At 48.0% G+C, this 21,232-nt stretch overlaps 1 protein-coding gene across 3 annotated transcripts in view; it reads left to right on the top strand.

Annotated features, from left to right (window-relative positions):
• Window positions 1-21,232, top strand: part of C2H10orf90 (chromosome 2 C10orf90 homolog) — a 204,937-nt gene that overhangs the window by 130,817 nt on the left and 52,888 nt on the right. For all 3 annotated transcript variants that reach the window (XM_044240730.1, XM_044240728.1, XM_044240729.1), the window contains 2 exons: window positions 5,145-5,236; window positions 12,508-13,627. In XM_044240730.1, coding sequence (XP_044096665.1) covers window positions 5,145-5,236; window positions 12,508-13,627 — 1,212 coding nt within the window. The remainder of the gene's footprint in view (window positions 1-5,144; window positions 5,237-12,507; window positions 13,628-21,232) is intronic.

Here is a 21,232-nt window from a genome sequence, read left to right as displayed (position 1 = left end):
CAGGCCCAGACCAGCTCCCACTGTGGAGAGAAGGAGGAGACCGTTCTGGACCCCTCCCATCCTTGCACCAGGAGGAGGACCAAGGCCAGGCGCAATCCATTCTGGTCAATGCGTTTTCTGTATTAGGGACAGGAACCATTTTCCCGTGAGACTGTTGCGTCCCAGCTATGGGAAAAGCCAAGACCGTTGCTCTTGTTCTTGCTGACCTGCTCCTAGTGTCCCTCCTGCCCCCGGCTTTACCTTTTTCAGAGAAGCCAGTGCAGGTCACCTGAGGGTGGCGGCCTTTATCGATGCTGATCACTTACGTGGTCGGCTGGGAAGGCACCGGGTGGGGGTCTGTGACCTCACCACATGCTAGGCGCTCTGCTTAGGTCTTGACATTTACCGTCTCATTATTTCTTTTCACCACCTTAGCAGACAGGTCTTGCTTCCTCGACACATGAGAAAAAGAAGACCCTGGCCATTAAAGTAACTTCCTCCAAATTACTTAAACGGACCAAATGGTTAGTGTAAGAGACGGATTTGAATCAGAGTCTTCCTTTCCAGATTCTATGCATTTAACCACGCCAATATCTCACTCCCTCGTATCTTTTGAGATCATTATGTCAGGTACGCTCCTGTATGGCTTTAGTCCTACCTCATTTTCACTCAAAACTCGGTTCATGGCTCTGAGTTACACGTTTACTGGTTTTGGAAATTCTCACACATACTGAAAATTTTCTTTTAATGTTGCAATCATGTGGCTCATAAGTTTTTGTTTCCTTTCTTTCAATAAACAGCCCATTGCAAGTGCTTACCCTTGTTTGCTACATAGACTTTATAGTTGTTGTTTTAAAGGCCCTACATTTCATCCAGTGCCTCTACCTCAGTCTCCCCAGGTGGTCTGTGATGGGCATCACAGTGGTGCCCCCAAATCTGTCCATGTCCCCGGAATCGGTGGACATATCACCTTTCGTGGTAAAAGGGACTTTGCAGATCAAAGAACCTTGAGTTGGGACAACTCTCCTGGGTGATCCGTGGGCCCAGTCGAATCACAGTGGTCTTGGGAGGAGGGAATATGGAGGCTCAGAGAGAAGAGATGGTGGAAGCAGAGTTTGACGTGGGGCCAGGAGCCTAGGAAAGCTAGCTGTCCCTTGAAGCTGGAAAAGGCGAGGAAACAGACCTTCCTTAGAGCCTCCCAAAGAGTGCAGCCAGCTGAGACCTTGCCCTGAGCCCCGTGAGATGTGCCCTGGGCATCTGACCTCCAGAACTATAAGATATCACGTCTGTGCTGTTGAAGCCTTCAAGATGGTAACCACTGAGGCAGCAGCCACAGGCCACCAACGCGCAGCCCCTGCTTTTCTGACCCCGGTGCCATTCCTCCTCCCCACGGGGGTGAGGCCACTTCCCTGGAGCTGTTGTGTCGTCATGCGCTGGGTATCATGCTGAGGGCTAGTGAGTTAGGCCTGTTTATCTTCTCCAGTCCCCTATAAAGGTGGCTTCCTTGTCATCTCCAATCCCAGCAAGGAGCCAAGGGATGCTGAGGGACTTGCCCAAAGCCACCGCTGTTGCTAGAGACGCTGCGACTGAGTGTGGTCTGCCGCTAGTGACCCTCTGGGCCTGGGGTGGGAGGTGGTGTCACCTTGGTGATGCACACGAACAGTCACAAGCAGTGTGGTTTGTCAGGTATTAACCCCAGGTCACTCCCCGGGCCACAGACTTTACCCACATGTGCCTCAGTGCCTTAGAGACAAGGCTGGGCAGGAGCAGTTCCCTGCATTTTGTGGCCGAAGAAACCCTGAGAGGATGAGTAACCCACGGACTGCATGTGAACTTGGGGCTGGGCTGGGTTGGGCTGCAGCCGGGGCCTCGCTGGCCCTAGTTGGTGCTGACTTCAGACTTCTTAGCACGATGCCACCTGACTGGAGCCAGGAGATTTCCATCTTCATCAGCTTTATTGTCAGCTCATCATGACATATCGACTCTGCACAAAATCCATGAGATCTTTCAGGTCCCGTATTGGCGCTTCATGGAAAGTAATCTGTGTCCATCATCTCGGATGCCGCCCGCTGTCACTCAGTAATGGGCAGAGGGAGAGGCACAGGCACACGTGTGGGGTGAAGCTGGTGGGGGCTCTGTTGTCACCCAAGGGCGAGGGGAGACAGGAGAAGCCTTTGGATGGGTCAATAGGGAACCTTGAAATTCCCACAAGCCATGTCCTGACTCCTTGCAAACCTGCCAAACATAAAAATACTATAGCCTATCAGTTGTTCCAGAAAATGCTTTGAATTATTATAAAATGCTTTAAGTTGAGTTATTTGAGTCTAGGTAAATTTTTTTCCCAATTTATTTATTTTCAGAAAAACAGTATTCATTATTTTTTCACCACACCCAGTGCTCCATGCAAGCCGTGCCCTCTATAATACCCACCACCTGGTACCCCAACCTCCCACCCCCCCGCCACTTCAAACCCCTCAGACTGTTTTTCAGAGTCCATAGTCTCTCATGGTTCACCTCCCCTTCCAATTTACCCAAATTCCCTACTCCTCTCTAACGCCCCTTGTCCTCCATGCTATTTGTTATGCTCCACAAATAAGTGAAACCATATGATAATTGACTCTCTCTGCTTGACTTATTTCACTCAGCATAATCTCTTCCAGTCCCGTCCATGTTGCTACAAAAGTTGGGTATTCATCCTTTCTGATGGAGGCATAATACTCCATAGTGTATATGGACCACATCTTCCTTATCCATTCATCCGTTGAAGGGCATCTTGGTTCTTTCCATAGTTTGGCGACTGTGGCCATTGCTGCTATAAACATTGGGGTACAGATGGCCCTTCTTTTCACGACATCTGTATCTTTGGGGTAAATACCCAGGAGTGCAATTGCAGGGTCGTAGGGAAGCTCTATTTTTAATTTCTTGAGGAATCTCCACACTGTTCTCCAAAGAGGCTGCACCAAAACAAGAGCCCAGGACCTGACGGATTCCCTGGGGAATTCTACCAAACCTTCAAAGAAGAAATAACACCTATTCTCCTGAAGCTGTTTCAAAAAATTGAAGCAGAAGGAAAACTTCCAGACTCTTTCTATGAAGCCAGCATTACCCTGATCCCCAAACCAGGCAAGGACCCGACCAAAAAGGAGAATTTCAGACCAATAGCACTGATGAATATGGATGCTAAGATTCTCAACAAGATCCTAGCCAACAGGATCCAACAGCACATTAAAAAGATTATCCACCATGATCAGGTGGGATTCATCCCTGGGCTACAAGGATGGTTCAACATTCGCAAATCAATCAATGTGATACAACAAATTAATATGAGAAGAGAGAAGAACCACATGGTCCTCTCAATTGATGCAGAAAAAGCATTTGACAAAATCCAACAGCCATTCCTGATTAAAACGCTTCAAAGTATAGGGATAGAGGGAACATTCCTGAACCTCATCAAATCTATCTATGAAAGACCCACAGCAAATATCATCCTCAATGGGAAAAAGCTTGCAGCCTTCCCATTGAGATCAGGAACAAGACAAGGATGCCCACTTTCACCACTCTTGTTCAACATAGTATTAGAAGTCCTAGCAACAGCAATCAAACAACAGAGAGAAATAAAAGGTATCCAAATTGGTAATGAAGAAGTCAAACTCTCTCTCTTCGCAGATGACATGATTCTTTATATGGAAAACCCAAAAGACTCCACCCCCAAACTACTAGAACTCATACAGCAATTCAGCAACGTGGCAGGCTACAAAGTCAATGTGCAGAAATCAGTGGCTTTCTTATACACTAACAATGAAAATACAGAAAGGGAAATTAGAGAATCGATTTCATTTACTATAGCACCAAGAACCATAAGATACCTTGGAATAAACCTAACTAAAGAGGTAAAGGATCTGTACTTGAGGAACTATAGAACACTCATGAAAGAAATTGAAGAAGACACAAAAAGATGGAAGACCATTCCATGCTCTTGGATCGGAAGAATAAACATTGTTAAAATGTCTATACTGCCTAGAGCAATCTATACTTTTAATGCCATTCCGATCAAAATTCCACCGGCATTCTTCAAAGAGCTGGAGCAAATAATCCTAAAATTTGTATGGAATCAGAAGAGACCCCGAATCGCTAAGGAAATGTTGAAAAACAAAAATAAAGCTGGTGGCATCACGATACCTGAGTCTAGGTAAATTTTTAATGAATATTCTCATGAGTTGATGAAGACAGAACTCTAACTTAAGGATGTACTTCTTAAAGCTCCTTTTTTTTTTTTTTTTTTTAATCACCAGCACCAGCTGCTGGGGAACCAATCTTTGTAGGCTCTGGAAAATTCACTTTCCCCAAAATATCCATGTTATGAGGACAGCATTGTCACCAGGGCTCCAGAGAACGGGCCACACAGACTCTGCTCTCTACCTTCCTGTGTTTGTACACATTCCTGCATTAGCAACAGGTGTCCAGGCGGATCATAAGGCTGCTGGGTTGTGGGTTCTAGCCAGTGCTCCATGAGGAGTGCAAGGTGGGTTTGTTGGATCAAGGAGTCCACATCACCCATCGTTACGAACTCGTGGGTAGTGGGGTGGGAACTGGAATCCAGGTTCATAATTCTTGGCCACCAGCTGTGTGCCCTTGGACCTGATGATATCCTGGGCATTCAGGGAGGCAGGTGTCTCTGTAGAGGGCTGTCCACAGGGTCTCACTTATCCCTGTAGTATGATCACAAAATTCTCCCCAGCTGTTCCAAAGCAGCATCAATATCCATGTCCGGGCCACTCATGCTTCTTCAAGTACTGTTGGATTAAGAGATTGGATGAAAGTTGGTCTTATGTTTCAGCCTTTCTTAATTCTAGTGGTGTCGGGAACCTCTTAGATGTGATTTTCTCTCCTGCTGGGATGAGGGAGAATGTGAGCAGTCCAAACTTGTTCAACTCTTACTGAATCTAGGAACATAAAGAACTGTGTGGAAGAAGGAATCTTGCAGCTTAATTGTAAAATAATAATAAAATCCAAGAGCCCAAATCAGGGAGTGGAATGAATGAGGGAAATGTACAAGGATTCTCCCCATACCTGAGTAGGTGACCTGAAACTTTATAGGAGAGTTATAGATTCCATTGTATCCTTTCTTATACTAAAAAGTAGCAATATTGTCTCCTTTTGTCTAGGATTACGGGACAAGCAGTACTGTACAAACAATCAGATTGCCCTTAAAAATCTTCAGTCTGATGTTACAGAGAAGAAATCTGACTTCACCGAGGTAACTTTTTTCTAACTTTTTTTCTAGCTTCTCAAGTAGTCAGCAAAATGCAGCCAACTATAAAACACAATCATTGGCCAGTTTATGATGTGTTTGCATTTTATTTTGTTTAGTCAAAACCGAATTAAGGCAGCAGAAAATCTAACCATCGATGACTAAGACTTGCTACATTACAATATGCACTGTAAATTTAATTATTCTTTTAGAATCTTCATCAACAATTTGTAAATTTGTAGTATCGTATGAGAGTATGGTGATTGAATCTCAATATTAAACCAAAATTAATCTGCTGGAGAGAGACAGAATGATGCCATGCAGCACTTCGAAGGTGAAGAAGAGATAATTGGAAATCTAACAAGCTAGTGTGCATTGTTGTAGCTGCGAAAAGCATCACTTGTCTGAAACAGGGAGAAAATTAGAGGTCATATTTATAAAATGAAGAGTTTCTGATTCCAGAGAACAAAGCCCTCTGTACCCAGGGGTTAATATTGCCCATGCGTCCCACACCAGGTTCTGGCTAATTGACCGACTCATTGCACCCTCCCACAATGCCGGGAAGGAGGTGTTATCATCATACCCATTTTGCAGGTGAGAAAAGTAAAGCAGTAGCTGCAGTAGTTGACTTGCCCTGAAGCTCCCAGCTCATTAGCTGACAGGCTCCAGAGCTTCTGTTCTTCTTCTTCTTAAGATTTTATTTATTGATTTGAGAGAGCACGTGAGGGAGGGAGGGCCAGCGGGAGAAGTGGGGCAATCCATCCCTCGACTCCAGGATCATGACCTGAGCCAAAGGCAGACCCTTAACTGACTGAACCACCCAGTTGCCCCAGAGCTTCTGTTCGTATCTTGCTCTAAAGGGCTGGTGTAGAGGAAGGCTCATTCCAGTTAACAGATTGTAAAATGTGGACTTTCTTCCTGAAGGAATCATCCAGGGGACAAATGGATAATCTGCTGCCATCTTCTATGATTCTGAGAGATTGTGGGATTAGAAGAGTCGATGCCTCATGACAGATTAAAGTGGCAAGGATATCTGTAAAACATTTTCCCCCCAAAATGCTTGTCTTGGGTATTACCCTTTGATTTAGCTCTGCATTTAGTGAAGCCCAGAGACCCCAGGCCTGAACTCCCACACGTTGCCGAAAGGATGCTATTCTGGGTGTGAGATCTAGTCATCGATACTTAAGATATTTCCGTCAAGCCCTTTCTTTGTGGAAGCACCGAGATCACTGTCTGAAGACATAAAGATGCCCGGCTATGACTCATCTGTTTCCAGGGAGCAGGAGCCAGACTCTCAGGTCGCGGGGAGGGAAATGAGCAGGAGGAACAGTGGGCCCCTGAGAACCACCCCTGGAGGGAGGTACCCAGTTAAGGGAAGGATAATGATGAAGTTGATTGCTACTCTATTTTTTAAGCTTTTATTTATTTATTTGAGAGAGAGAGAGAGTGCGTGCAAGAGAGAGTGAGCAGGGGGAAAGGGAGAAGCAGACTCTCCGCTGAGCAGGCTTGATCCTAAGACTTTGGGATCACGATCCCAGCCAAAGGCAGATGCTTAACCACTGAGCCACACAGGTGCCCCGATTGCTGCTCTTTTTAAGAAAGATGCCAACTGAAGGTCTTTCCCACTTGTTTTTCACACTGAGCTGACAAGTTCCAGCATTTTCCTGTTGATGTTAAAATTTGGTTATTAGTGATCTAGGTCTTTGGGGCCATGCAGCTGGGTCTCTCGAACACACACACACACACACACAGAGTCATTTTCTGTGACTGAAATAACTCCAAGAAACCACACCTTCTAAACTTCTGCTTTGGAATGATCTGGACCAGCTACTTCGATCGTGTCAGTACTATGACTTTCAAATTTCCCTCCTAACTTTGAGCTTTTAAAGCTCGTCCCTGTGTGTGTGTTATAAGGATGCTGTAAGATGATGAAGCACTCGGAACGGATGCCCTTCGTTTGTAACTGCCATAAATCTCCGCCTCTCCGTGCAAGCCTGTGCACAATTGATCACTTTTCCTTTCAAAACTCTTCGAAGCTGTAGAAATGATATGCAGGCTCTTCTTCAACCAAGTGATTATTTAAAAGGGATGAAATATGGAACAGGGTTTTCATCTTTGCAAAAACAACATTTAAATCTCCTGATAACAAAAGTAATGGCAGCTCCACATAGACACTTAGGAAAATATAGAAATATACAAGTAAGAAAATTTATATATATTTCGTTCCCTTCTTTTTCCCATGCAATTTTTTTTACATAAAACTATAATGTTTATCAACTTTTACAGCTCTCTTTTATTACATAACATTCCATCACAAGCAATTTCCCATGGTATTTAAATTCTTCGTAATCCTTATTTTTAATTTCTACGGAATACGATGCAGTTGTGCCTACCATGATTTACTTACCCGAACCCCTTTTAAAAGACATTTGGATTCTTTCCAGCTTTTCACTGTTGTGCATGACACGGCACTGAGTCCTCTGGTTTCTTGTAAGTGCATGGAAAGAGACAAAAGTTTCAGAACAGAGATGGAGAAAAGCTCCAATTCTTCCATCGGTCTCAAAACGGTCTTCCCCTAGTGCTACGTAGCAGAGTGAACTCACACATTTGAAAGCACTCTTACATGCATGACGAAATGCCACTAGGTTGACAGATTGCTTAGTGGTGATGATGCTGGACGGACTAAAAAGGAGTTAAGCATGCTTGCAGCTCATGCGGTGGGGCCTGGAGAGAGGATCTGGGCAGACATGGGGCCAAGGAATCATCTGGCAAACATGGTTGTGGGCTGCAGAGTGATCACGGAAAAGGGAAGAATTGCCAAGTGGAGAAAAATATAGATTTCAAAGCCACAGGTTGGATTAGATGCTTATCCTTTCGAGAAATAAATTGCTACAGAAATGGATGCGTCCTCATCCCAGTGGCTCAGGATCTGATTTCTCCGACCATCCGCCGCTTATCTCTTTCTTCCTTCAATTTATGAAATGGTGCCTTTATAGTAAAATACCTTAAGGCATAAATATAAAGTTAAAAACAGTCAATAAAATGCATAAAACTAGGAAAGCAGTTACCAGACTCACACAATCATGTCTGAAACATTTAAAAAAAAAATCAATATCTTAAAGCGGCATTTATGAGAAAGAAAATGTACATAGGCGAGTGCTGTATGAGGATGGTCAGGAAATGGGTGATTTATTGCCACGGCGAGACACAAAATCCCACACTTCATTTGACCTTCCTCTGACCTTGAATGTTCTACTTTAAATGCAAGATTATTTTCTTTTTAAATCAAATCTTCTATCAGCTAATCTTATTTTAGATAAAAGATATCTTTCTTCCCCCCCCCCCAAAAGCTGTGTTCAGTTAACCCAATAGAAAGAACAGATGGAGGGGCATCCTGAAATAACTTCATTGGGAAAGATATTTGATGTGAAGGATGTGATCTCTTTTTTTTTTTTAAAGTTGCCCTGCTTTAAAAGTAGCGGGCCAAGTCAGGGACATCAAATAGATCCTCTGTCTCTTCTCTTTCTTGGCGTCCCAGCCCCAGAAGAAGAGCAGGACACAAAGTGCTATATTGTAGTTTGCCGTGGACCATCTCCCCCACTCCGAATGCATGTGTGGATGTCCTGACTCCCAGCACCTCAGAGTGTGACTGTGTTCTGAGCCAGAATCTTTAAAGAGGTCACTCAGGTTAAATGAGGACATTAGGGTGGGCCTTATCCAGTATGACCGATGCCCTTACAAGAGGCGGACGTTAGGACATGGTCACACACTGAGGGAGAAAAATGTGAAGCCACGGGGAGAAGACTCAGAGTAAGCCAGTCCTGTCGGCTCCTTGATCTCCGACATCCGGCCTCCAGAACTGGGACAAAATAAAATATCTGTTTTTAAGTTACCCAGACTGTGGCACTTTGTTCTGGCAGCCCAGAGTTTTAAGAGGTTGGAATTTATCTTTCATGATTTAATGGATTTTGATGAGAAAATAGGATCTGATTAATAGAACTTCCCCTACAAGAGTAGGATTAGTGTTTTGACGAGCAAAGCATACAGTGTTTCCTTTTTAATTTCTCTCAGTCTGTCGGTTGGGGCTTTTCCCAAAACCGAGTGTAAACATCTCGGGAAAAAAACCCGCAGTAAAATGTAACCAGTAATCCCAGTCCTGACAATTTGGTTGCCTGCTTGGCGTTCTCTCCCATTTAACTCCGTGGGGCCAAGAAGTTTCCTCCGTTTCCTGTAGTAGGAGCTCAATAGATCTGATGAGTTCAGGGATAAATGCGTTGATCAGGACTCTGCTAGAATGACAGAATTTACATCTCGAAAGTTTCCGTTCACAATGACAAGATTTCAACGCATTGGGTATGGAACAGGCCATTTCCATTTTTGTAATTCAAATAAACACAAATGTGTTCATTGTAAATACTCCCTCACTCACCCAGAGGTTTGAGTCCAACAGACATCCTCTGATTTCTGCTAAATCACAGAAAAAGTCATACCCTGCCGTGACGTATCAAGTCCATGTTTTGAGAGGTACTTTCGCGTCCGTCCTTGTTTCTGGTTTCCAGAACTTCCTGGTAAGGTGGGGAGGCAAACGGACTTTCCTTCGGGACTGGGCTTCTACCAGCATCTCCTCCCTCAGGAACAGCTTCAGAATTGAGTTCAGATGGAACTCAATTCCCCAGCTTCAGACTTGAGTTCAGATTCATGTCCTTGTTTTTCCTCCGTCTGTTTGCATTTGATGGACTCAAAGTCCGTTACACCAGCCAGGCCCAAGGTAATCAGATGGTGGGTGAATCCCTATCCTATCCTTCTGGGCCTCTAGGGCCTCCTACACTGGCGCCTGAAACCGCCAATGGAGCCCCAGGGCATCCCTCCAGCGTGTGCTCAGGGAGAGACTCCAGGAGGTCTGAGTCCTGGCCTGGCATTCCTTCTTCCCTATCTGCAGAAAATCACCTGGAAGGTGGTTAAAAACAGAGCTGCTTGGCCTTATCCCCAGAGATCCTGATTCACCCTAGATCTAGAGGAGGGGAAGGAAGGGTCCAGAAATTTGCATTTTTAACCCACCCTACACCAGGTTTTTTTTACGCAAGTGGCCACTGGCCCAAACTTGGGGAAACATTACTATACAGTATAAAATAAGACCAACACAGCACACTTTCCAAGAGGAATATTTGCTTTTTCTTTCAAAGACCTGTGTCAAAGGAATTCCTACCAAGTACAATTATGCACCTGGTAGGATACGCGGGCAAATTATTATCAGAACTAAATTTAACGAGGGACGGACTATACTGAGTCAAACTGCCTGGGGTAGATGCCAGGCGCCTTTCACTGTTCTCCTTTGTAAAGCACAGCCGTGGAGAGCCTCCTAGAAAGGAGAGGGAGGTGCCTCAGAAGCCCCTGGGGCTGCTTCACCTGCCTGCTATAATCACCCCGGAGGAGAAAACGGGGATGCCTGGCCCCACCCCAGGGCTTCTGATGCCCTTGGTCGGGGCTGAGGTTCTACAAGCTCCCACACTGTTAGTGTAATGGGACACGCTGAGGGGAGACGCTCCCATCTTGAAAGAGGGTTCAAGCAGAGCTTGGCACTAGCTAGCCACCTGGGAAAGGGTAGCCCGTGACAGTCAGATTTTTTTATAAGATCAAGGGACATTTAAGACGACGCTCTTTCTTCTTCACTCATCTCTGGCTATCTTTTAAATTTGCAACTTCCCATGTACCTTAAAAATCTCACCGAGTGTCAGGTGATAGGGATTTTGATGAAAAACAGGAAAAAAAAAAAAAAAGGAAAAACTGAGAAGCTGACCACCTTCCCGTGGCTAAGAGTCAGAATGCAGTGCGCCTTGGCTGCTAAGGTCCCATGGGCCGGCCCCCCATCACATGTCCAGGTGGAGGAAAGCATGACCTTAGTGGCATAAGTGAGTGCTAATCCTTCTCTGAAGAAAAGAAAAATTTGTGGTTTCGCATCACATCTAAGGAAAAGAGAACGATTATCTCTTCTCAAACACAAGACCTTCCCCTCCTTCGAAAGACCAGCAGCTGGGGGTTTTCAGAGTGGGCTCACTGGACCGCCTGCATCGGAACCACCGGATCTTGGTTAAAACGCAGAGTTTGGGGCCCCAGCCATAGGCCTACATGATCAGAAGCCCTGGAGCCCAGGGAACCTGTAGTTGTTAACATTCCAGGTGGTTCTCAGGCCCATTATGGAGCGAGAATTCCTTCGTCCTTGCTGAGCCTCAGTTAAGCCTCCAGGCTTCTCCTGAAGGCTCTACTCCTGATGGGGCTCCTGGTGGGGGTTGAGCGGTTCCCGAATTATTTCTGGTCCTGTGCTGTTCCAGGCAAGAGTTTGTTTTAAGCAGGTAGAATACTGAGATTCAAAATGGGGGCCTGCAACCCTGAGAGCATTCTCCGTTCAGCCGCCCGCGTGGCTTCCTGCAGTGTCTTACACATACACGTACAAAAACAAAACCAGGAGGAAATGACTCGTCCTCCTGGTGCTGACCTGGTCAGAGGCTTTATTAAAAGTCTCAGCACATTGTTTTGGACTATGTGCTAGCAGTTTACTGTTAGGACACAGATCTGCTGATAAGGGAGCATGGAACACCTCGATCCCTCTACTGGACAGAAGCCGTGGCTGTGCCCCTGAGCATTGAAAGGCAAAACACATCTGTCCCGTCCAGCTGCTTCCTGATACTGATTCTCCTGGTCTCTGTGTTAGTTTAGTCCAGCTTGGGTGTTTGATTGCCTGTGTTCCACTACCTGGGATTCGACCCCCACCTGGCAGGCAGGGGAGCCACTGAACCCCACTGTGAATCAGCAAAGGTAGAGAATTGTGTTAGGGGGTTGGGGACTAGGCAGAGGGGCCTTCGCTGACCTCACCACCAGCGCTATCTCATCTCCCACAGAAACCCTTGTCCCAAGTCCCAGCCCTGCTCCAGAATTCCCCTTCCCTCCCCCTTGAGGCTGTGGACCTGTTTTCAGGTGCTCCCAGGCCTGGTGAAGGTGATTATTGAACTCTGATGGCCCCCCTCGACACAAAGCAAACATCGTTAAATAAACCGAGAATAGACACCCAGCCCAGAAAACCAATCCCTGGGTCAGAAGAATGATTCCAGGTGGATCCGGGTTTCCCGCCCTTCCGAGCACGCGGAGGTGGAGTCAGGTGCGGGGTAGAAGGCCTCGGCCGAGAACAGGGTTCTGGGACGTCCTCTTGGCCCTAGAAAGGGAGTTGGCCGCCTGCCTTGCGATAGGCTGTTTGCGTAACTGCCATCTTTTCCCGTTTGCAGGGGACTCTGGCATCGCAAAACACAGAAATGATCTCATCCCTAGTCATTTCGCAGCTGATTGATGAGAGTAAATCAAAGGTGGACCGGGCCGCGCTGCCCGCGCCCTGCACCCCGGCTCTGCACGCGCATCCGGCCCGGCCGTCGCTGGGGAGCCGCCCCGGGGTCTGCATCGGCCGCGCGTTCGGCCTCCTCCCGGGCGGGCTGGGCACGCCGACGCCGGCCGCGGGGCCAGGACCCGACACGGAGCCGCCGCGCAGCGCGAAGCCGGGCAGCGGCCCCCAGAGGGGCTTCGCGTCCATCACCATCACCGCCAGGCGCGTGGGCGCCCCGGCCAGCCCCGCGGCGTGGGCGGCCGCGCGGGACCCGCGGTGCCCCGAGTGCCGGGCCCAGGGCGCTCCGCTCAGGGACGCCGCCGCGCCGGCTGGGGGTGCCGATCCGCGTCGGCACCAGGGACCGTTCACCTGCGCGGATTTCTCCAGAAACGGCTCAGTGATGAGGCTGAGGGTGCCCGAGACGGACCCCAGGCTGTGCGGGGGTCCCCAGTACTGGATCACCGATGTGGACAGCCGGGAGAGCAGCTTTCGTCCGGGCGCCGCGCGGTCGGGAGAGGGGCCGCTGGTGTTCAGCTCCTGCGTCCAGGTCAGGGTGACCCAGCCGTGCCCGAATTCTATTTACTATCTAGACCGGTCCCTCTCCGTCCCCGTGGAGCAGCCGCAGCTTGCGGGCCCTAAAATGCACAGGTCGGTCCTGTCGCTCAACCTCAAGTGCAGTTCACACGGACCGACAGCAGATGGCGCAGGCGGCCCGGCTAATGCGGGGCCCCGGAGCGGCACCGGGGAGCCCGCGCTCCCGGAGGGAAACCAGAGCCCCCTAGGCCCACGCTGGAACCCAGGTCTGCAAGGAAGCTTCTTGCAGGAAATCCCGTCCTTGGAGCAGGTGCATCTGGGGCCCCGCACCTGTCCTTGGAGGGGCTCGCGTCTGTTGGAAAAGCAAGGATTCTCAAGTGGGGCCGTTCACCAGGTCACTGGAAGAAAAGGGAGAGAAGACTACAGGACCACGACCGCTGGTGGGGGCGGCAGCCAACTGTCCATCCACATTCCCGGCTGGAGTTACACAGCAGGTGAGTGACAGTCTTGGGAAGTGGGGCCGCCCAATGCAGACCCCCAGCCGGCAGGTCGTCTGTGGGTGTCCCCACCCCCGCCAAGGTGGATGGTGAGTTTCTTCTGCATGACTTATTCCAAGAGGCCGTTCTCAGAAGCATCCTGTCTCTGCTCTGCTCTGAGTTGGCCATTGGCAGGTTTAGATTCTGAGGGACCTTCCCTCAAAGTTTTGTTTCCAACAATAGCTCCAGACCCTGTAATGTCAGGAGCAGGAAACTATGGCCCCACATGAAGTTCTTTTGGGCCCGTATGACTCCAAAGCGGGGAGAAGAGGAAAAAGTGCTGTCCATGCCCAGAGGCTTCGTGTCTCTTGTCTGAACATCTGGGTGTCTGGAAGGGTCCACAGTCCTGCTCTCCTTTACCTTTCCCTCCAACGGCTGGCATTTAGGGATCGCTCTTAGAAATATTGTGTAAATGGAGTTTAGGGGTCTGGGGGGAGATGGTTCGTAATTATGGGAAATTTTCAAAAAGAGGCAAGTTGGCAGGGAGAGCCAAAAAGCAAAACAGCAGTTTTCTGGGGCATCTGGGCTAGAATTTGTTGCTGTTTTTGTCATTGCCAGGACAAGGCAGACTTCCCAGGGTGAGCAGCCCTGGGCACCCTTTACCTTTCTTAGGAGACCAGGAAGAGGGAAGCAGGGCTGAACCTGACCCCAGATTCCTTTCTCTGGATAAACTTCCAGTTTTCAGTTTTACTTTCTAGAAGAGATTGTGATTTATGAATTAGTGACTCTCCATTTGGGGGAAATATTTAAAGATAATAGCAGTAAAACTGGAAATGCAGCATACGTACAGTAATTTCATAGTGTAATTTTTGTCCATTAAGGCTTTATTAATTAATAAAAATGACTGTAAAACATTTTAAGCTATAATGTATGTAGAAATGGTCAGTGATGTAATTAATTTTATCAAGTGTGTATATATTGAATGCGCAGAGATTTTTAAGGCAATTTGATGTGGCTTTCAGGTTGATTAGACCATTGAAATGCCTCTGAGTCCTACAAGACTTAATGCAAGAAAGGAGGACGTGACCCCTTATCAGTGTTGCAAAGATGGGCCTCAGTCTAGTATTTTTAAGAAATCGCTCAAGTCCGCCACTCTCTCTTCCTCATCGATGAACATTCTGGAAATGTACAACCTACATTGTTGTATGCCCCCCCCCCCACTGAAGCCTATCCTCATCTTCATGTTGGGTTCCATGGTGTGAAATAATCATTTGGGTTTATGGCACTTTGACCAAGGGATCTTTAAAAATCACTAGAGTCGGGTCCCAAACATTGATTTCAGAGGAGAGGAACATGAGCAGAGAAAACCCCCCACCCCACCCTAACTTATTTTGGCTTTGATGCAGAGAATATACTTGATTTTGATTTTGCGGAACGACTGGCCATATAACCAGTGTTCTTACGCGGAGTGCTGAGTTCGTTCTACTTCCCGTGGGCCCACTTCCCTCAGAATCCCTCCAGATCCCAAGGATTCCATGAGGAGGATTCGAGTGGTTCTGAATCGTGCGGGTCTTTCTATCACTGGAGGAAAGATATTCATCAAGGCCAGGCTACCTTTTTGAGAGTTGCTGATGCATGATTTTCTCGTGCCATTAGGGTGGACAAGCCAACCCTAATTCTCAGAGCCTGTTTCCTCATCTGGGCGGCTAGAGAATGGGTGTGTTTGGTGTTCTCGAAGGTCCTCTCTAGCTTGAAGAAAGCTCTGCTCCGTTTGCCTGAGGTGAATCTGTGAGGGAGAGTGTCCGTGTGACTGTGGGTCCTCAGTCGTCAAGCTCAAGACCACGGAAAGCTGGAACTCACCATTTTGGGCACACGCCTCAGATGTGTTCGTACACACACACACACACTCACACAGCCCTCCCCGGATTCAGACCTTCTCACTCAGAAACTCATGGGCAATGAGATGTATTTCTTCCCAGTGACAAAATGCCCTTTGTGTCCACACTACTGCGTTCTTGCCTGAGATTTCTAAGCACGACTCCTGGGGTTTGACCCCCACAGACTGTCCTAGGCTAACCTACCCAGCACTCCGAGGGTGAGCCTGCTGACCTTCCGCCCTGACACAGCACTCGAGCCTTATTGCAAGTACTTTCTGGAAGGGGCCATGCTCATTAAAACTCTGAGGAGCTGTTTGTGTTTCCTGTCTGGCACTGGGATCTTGTGGGAGACATTCTGGACAGCCTCCTGTGGTTACACATGCTATTAGCCGTCGTCATATTTCATTGTTACTGAATCTGATTCTTTTTATCTGAAGGATCCCCAAATCCTGCATGAGCAGCAGCCTCTCTAGCCGCCTTGCTGACATTCAGCCCCAAGGGAGGTGTAGTCTGGAAGATTCTACAAACAGAGGCAAGGCAGTTTCAGTTCTAGTTGTTAGGTCACCAGACAGGAAGTACTATACATCGTATTCTAGAATGGACATGCACGCAGAAAGGTTGCTAAGATGAGGGAAGAGGGGAGACTTGCAAACAGTTGGTGCAGGGTAGATAGACCGTGTCTACCTCGGTCATGTCTACCGTGTCGCGTTCTAACTGACACACAGGGACCTGTTCTCTTTCTAGAGACTGAGCAGTTGCTTCCTCCTTTGCCCTTCTCCTCAGTCCCCATATGTTCATTCTTTGTGTCTCCACTCTGGGTACACCTCCCGCCAGCACCCACAAGACGGGTGTTGTTCAGCTCCCTGGCCTGCTCCAAGGAAGTGTCACATCGTCTACGGCACTCATCCTGCCAGTGACCCCAGCAGAGATGGAGCAGGTCCTAGATGCCAGGCCCCGGCTGACATTGGTCGTGTCCATTACTTGGAATCCTCCCTTCTGTAAAGACAGTATCATTATCCCTACTTTGCAGCTAAGACAAATGAGGCTTGAAGATGAAATGAGCTCCTTGAGTCCACATGGCCATTCAATGCCGGAGCCGAGAATGGTCCATGCACTTGGCTCCGGCTGTACCCTCTGAGTGATGGCTCTAAGCAGAGAAGTTTGATTGGTGGGGACTTTCTCGGGGGTGGGCCCCTTCTCCACGGTCACCACAATGGGAATGTTTGAAGACCACTCATGGATGTATTGAGTAATAGTAGTCTCTGGTGGCCAGAATCTATCAGGAGAGTGATGTACACAGTGAATTTCTAATTAAATGTAATAAGCCACGTCATTTGGTATACAGTTAGAATTTATTGCTCGGAAATCCTTCCCAGCCTGAAATCCCATTCTTTGTGCTGTTCTGTGGGATGTGCAGTATTGGTCCAAGTCGTTCTCTCTCTGCCGGGTTTTGTGTGCCTCAAACAGCATTGACTTTGATACATGACTTATTGCTGGTTTCATCTGGCATCTGTGGCCTAGATCTGAAGCTTTCCCCTATTTCCAAGACATCCATGGAAGTTCATTAGATGTTTTTGGAGAAGAGACTTACGAATGCACTTTTTTGATTTGCCCCAAACATTGATGTTCTGTGATGGGCTCTCTGTCTCCCTGTGCCCTGGCCAGCATTTGGGCTGCTGCTGGCGTTGGTCTGAGAAGTCTCCAGTGGAGCGTAGCATCACTGGGGATCAAAGGTGTGCGTGGCTGGAGAGGACTCCCTGGAGAGGAGTGACGGGACCCCCTGCAGGTTCACGAAGTGACCACTGTGTCTGCCAGTGTTCTGATGCGCTAATCTAACGCAGGTTTAGTGAGGCAGCTTTATGTCCTGAAGAAAGACCTTCCATTGCTCAAGGGAAAACGACAGACTCTATGCATACACATGCCTACCAGAAAAATCTGCATTAGGTTCTGCTCCTTCAGAACTTCTTACTAGAGAAGCCAGAAGACATTTGAGGAGCCCTTATTTTACAAATAGGATTTTTCTTTAATGATCTAAAACTGAGTCTGTAAGCTTTTTTTTGGTAAAGAGCCTGATGGTTTCCATAGCAACTGCTCAACTCAAGCAGCCCCAGACAATGCATAAATCAGGGAGTGTGGACATGCTCTAATAAAACTTTATTCCCAAGAACAGGCAGTGGCCCGATTTGGTGGACTGGCTGAAACTGGCAGATTCTGAATCATTCATCCTCCAAAACAAACTTTACCCTGCTTGCCAGTCATGCATGTGGGATCCTCTGGAAACCCGGCTCTGAGGTGGAGGTTAACGGACATTTATTGGGGAGCAGTCTTGGCGTCCGTATATGGGAAGAGAAAAAAAAAAAGGCAGGAATAAGCAGAGGGAGAAGTCACTCTGGGATGCAGGGAGGGGTTAGCAAGAAGTTTCTGAGGGAGAGGCTTTTAGAGCGATTCTTGAAGCACAAGCAGGCGGCCTTCGTGTGCCAGAGCTTTGAATCGTGGCACTTCGGAGTGGCTGAGACGGTCCTTGCATCCGCCACGGGGTAAGTGGGGCCATGAGGCTGGGAGGTGAACTTGGATCACAGGCATGGTCAGGGTTAGGGGCTGAGAGACCAGAATAAGGATTTAAAACTTGATCCTAAGTGTAGCGCGATGCTGTGATGCAGTGTCTGTAAGAAGATGGTCCTGCTTCTCCGAGGGTGAGTGATGGAGACAGGTGAGGCCGTTGCTGTGGAGAACGTGAGGGCTGGACTGGAAGCTGGGGAGGGAGGAGTCCGATGCTGGAATTCGCCAGCCTCGGGGAGCTGGTGAGCTGGCGAGGAGGGAGGCAGAGTGGGGGCAAGGTGGACTCGAGATTTCGGACTAAAGCATCTAGAGGAGGTGCTGTTTCGTGTATAGACGATTTCTTAAAGCAGATTTAGGTTCACAGCAAGTTTGAGAGAAAGGTACAGAGATTTCCCACGTATCTCACGTCCCACACACGCACAACCTCCTGCCTATCCGCATCCCCACCCGCGCGGTTCATCTGTCACAACCGGCGAACCTACGATGCCATGTCATCATCACACGACGTCTGTCGTTTCCGTGAGGGTTCGCTCTCGGTGCTGGGCATGCTGCGGGTTGGGGCAAATGTGTAATGACCGGCACCCGCTGCTGTTGTATCAGAGAAGAGTTTCACTGCTCTGAAAACCCTCTGTGTTCCGCCTGTTCATCTCTCCCTCCCACGAACCCCTGGCGACCACTGATCATTTTACGGTCACCATAGTTTTGCCATGTCTGGAATGTTCTGTAGTTGGAATCCTACGCTATGTGGTCTTTTCACATCGTCTCCTTTCACTTAGCAATTTGCATTTAAGATTCCTCTTTGTTTTTTCTAGACTGGATAGCTCATTTGTGTTTAGCACTGAATAACAATACTCCATTGTCTGGACAGACCGGCCTTTCTCCGCTCACCTCCTGAAGGACATCTTGGTGGCTTCTAAGTTGGGAGATGATGAATAAAGTTGCTATAAACATCTGGGCAGAGGTTTTTGTGTGGATGTAAGTGTTCAGCTCCTTTGGGGAAGCACCAAGGAGTGTGATTGCCAGATCACATGGTCAGAGTATGTTTAGTTTTTGTTGGTTTGTTTGTTTACTTCTACAGAAAGCTTTCCCAGAGTATGTTTAGTTTTGTAAGAAGCTGCCGCGCTGTCTTCCAGGGTATGACTGTGCCATTTTGCTTTCCCACCAGCAAGCAAGGAGAGCTTTTATTGTTCCAGCGCTCACTAGCATTTGGTGTGGTCCGCCTTCTGGATCTGGGCCATTCTAATGGGTGTGAGGCGATATCTCACTCTTGTTTTACTTTGCAGTTCCCAGATGACACAGGCCACAGAGCATCCTTCCGCAGGCTTTATTTGCCCTCTGTGTCTTTCCTTTGGTGGGGTGCCTGTTAAGGTCTTGGTCCATTTTTTAATGGAGCTGTTTGTTTTCTTCTTGTCAAGCTTTAAGAGTTGTTTGTGTATTTTGGATAACAGGAGAGAAGAGTTTTATCCAGATGGGGAGGATGTGAAGACAAGCAGAGAAGACTTGAGTACCACTATGAGGTTAGGGTACGTTTGAAGTGCAGTGGGACCTTCCAGCACAATTGGCAAGCTGGAGGTTGGGCCCGTGAGTCTAGAGCTCAGGAGAATGTTCTAGGCTACAGGTGTGGTTGGGAGGCTTCTTCCTAGGGTCAGTGTTTTATACTGCAGGAGAGTTTGAGAGTGTCTAGAGAAAGAGAGGGACAGGCACTGAAAAAGGTCGGGATGCAAATATTTGAGGTCTGGCAGGAGCAGCAACATTTCCGCTCCATGGTGGTGTTCAGACCACCCCCGATTTTCCGTACTGGGGTCTTAGCGCCCCCTGAGCTGGGCCATGTGCTTCATGGCTTTCATCCCTTTACTGCTCCCTTAAGGCCATGAGGGGGAAATATTGTTTACTTCTAGGTTCCAAGTAAACAGGTACAACAGGTAAATAGATTTGCCCCCAGCCGCTGCTAGTTGTGGGGGAGGGGTGGGCTTCATGCTCACCCATCTGGCTGTGTCCCCCAGGCCTCCTGATGCCATATCCCAGACCACCGTTGTCACCGTTGCACTCAGATTCATTTGTTTCTGCTCTTGGTCATGGCCATCTCATCTCCTGGACCCCAGGCTCAGAAGTCTGGGGCCTCTTTGAACTCCTTCCCTGTCCCTTGCTGCCCTATTCAGTCACCGGCAAAGCCCACAGTCTCCCTCAGCCGTCCGCTGTCCCCTGCGTCCACATCCCCTACCCCGACCCAGGCCTGTGTTGCCTTCATGAACTTCTGTGCCCAGATAGATTTATTTTCCTGACCATAAAACTAATACATTATGGGCAACTGGGAATAATAAAATGCAGAATAAAAAGTTTAATAATCATTGTTGATACTTTGGTGTATTCGTTCCATTGTTTTTTTATGCATTTATGTTTTTTCTTTTAAATAGTTGAGGTCCTGCTACATATGTGATTTCCCTGTGGGTCTCTGCCACTTAGCGGTATATCATAAATATTTCCTGATATTAACAGTACTTTACAAAGAACATATTATTGACTGAGATGGTGTGTTTTCTGGACATGCCATGGTTTATTTAACTATTTCTTCACGCTTGGCCCTTAAAGTTGTTACTTCTTTTTCACTTTTTGGACCAGTATTAATGTGGATACTTGGTGTGTAAGGCTTTGCTAGGTTATTTCCTTTTGGAAAAAAATCTTTTAACTGGCATTTCCAGATCAGAGCATATCAACCTTTTTAAGGTTCTTGGGGCTTGGTGCCAAGTTCAACTTCAGGAGAAGCCTCGTTGGAAGCTGCTTTTCTTAGCGAGGGCCCTTTCTATATGTGCTTGGCCAAGACTAGGTACCGGTCTGCTAAGTTTTGCTAATTGCAGTTCAGCCTTGCGGTTTTCGCTGACGACTCTGCTGGCTGGTGGGTGTTCATTCCTGCTTCTCACCTTGACCTTGGCTGTGGCCGCCCCGATGACCCCACCCCTCCTGTCCTCCTCCTTTAGGCCTCAGCAGCTGGACCTTTGGGGCCTGATCATGCTCTATTGCGGGGGGCTGTCTGCACACTAACGGGTGATTAGCAGCCCCCTGGCCTCTGTCTCCTTGATGCCAATAGCCCCCCCTCCCTGTTGTGCCCAAACCAGTATCTCCAGACATTGGTTGGTCAGGGCACATCAGAACCCCTTGTGGCTGAGAGCCGTTGGCCCACACTGTGCTC

The sequence above is a fragment of the Neovison vison genome, chromosome 2 (genome assembly GCF_020171115.1).
Source record: "Neovison vison isolate M4711 chromosome 2, ASM_NN_V1, whole genome shotgun sequence".
Classification (NCBI taxonomy): domain Eukaryota; kingdom Metazoa; phylum Chordata; class Mammalia; order Carnivora; family Mustelidae; genus Neogale; species Neogale vison.
Note: the sequence above shows the minus strand (reverse complement) of the source record. Positions and strands in the feature narration are given on the sequence as shown.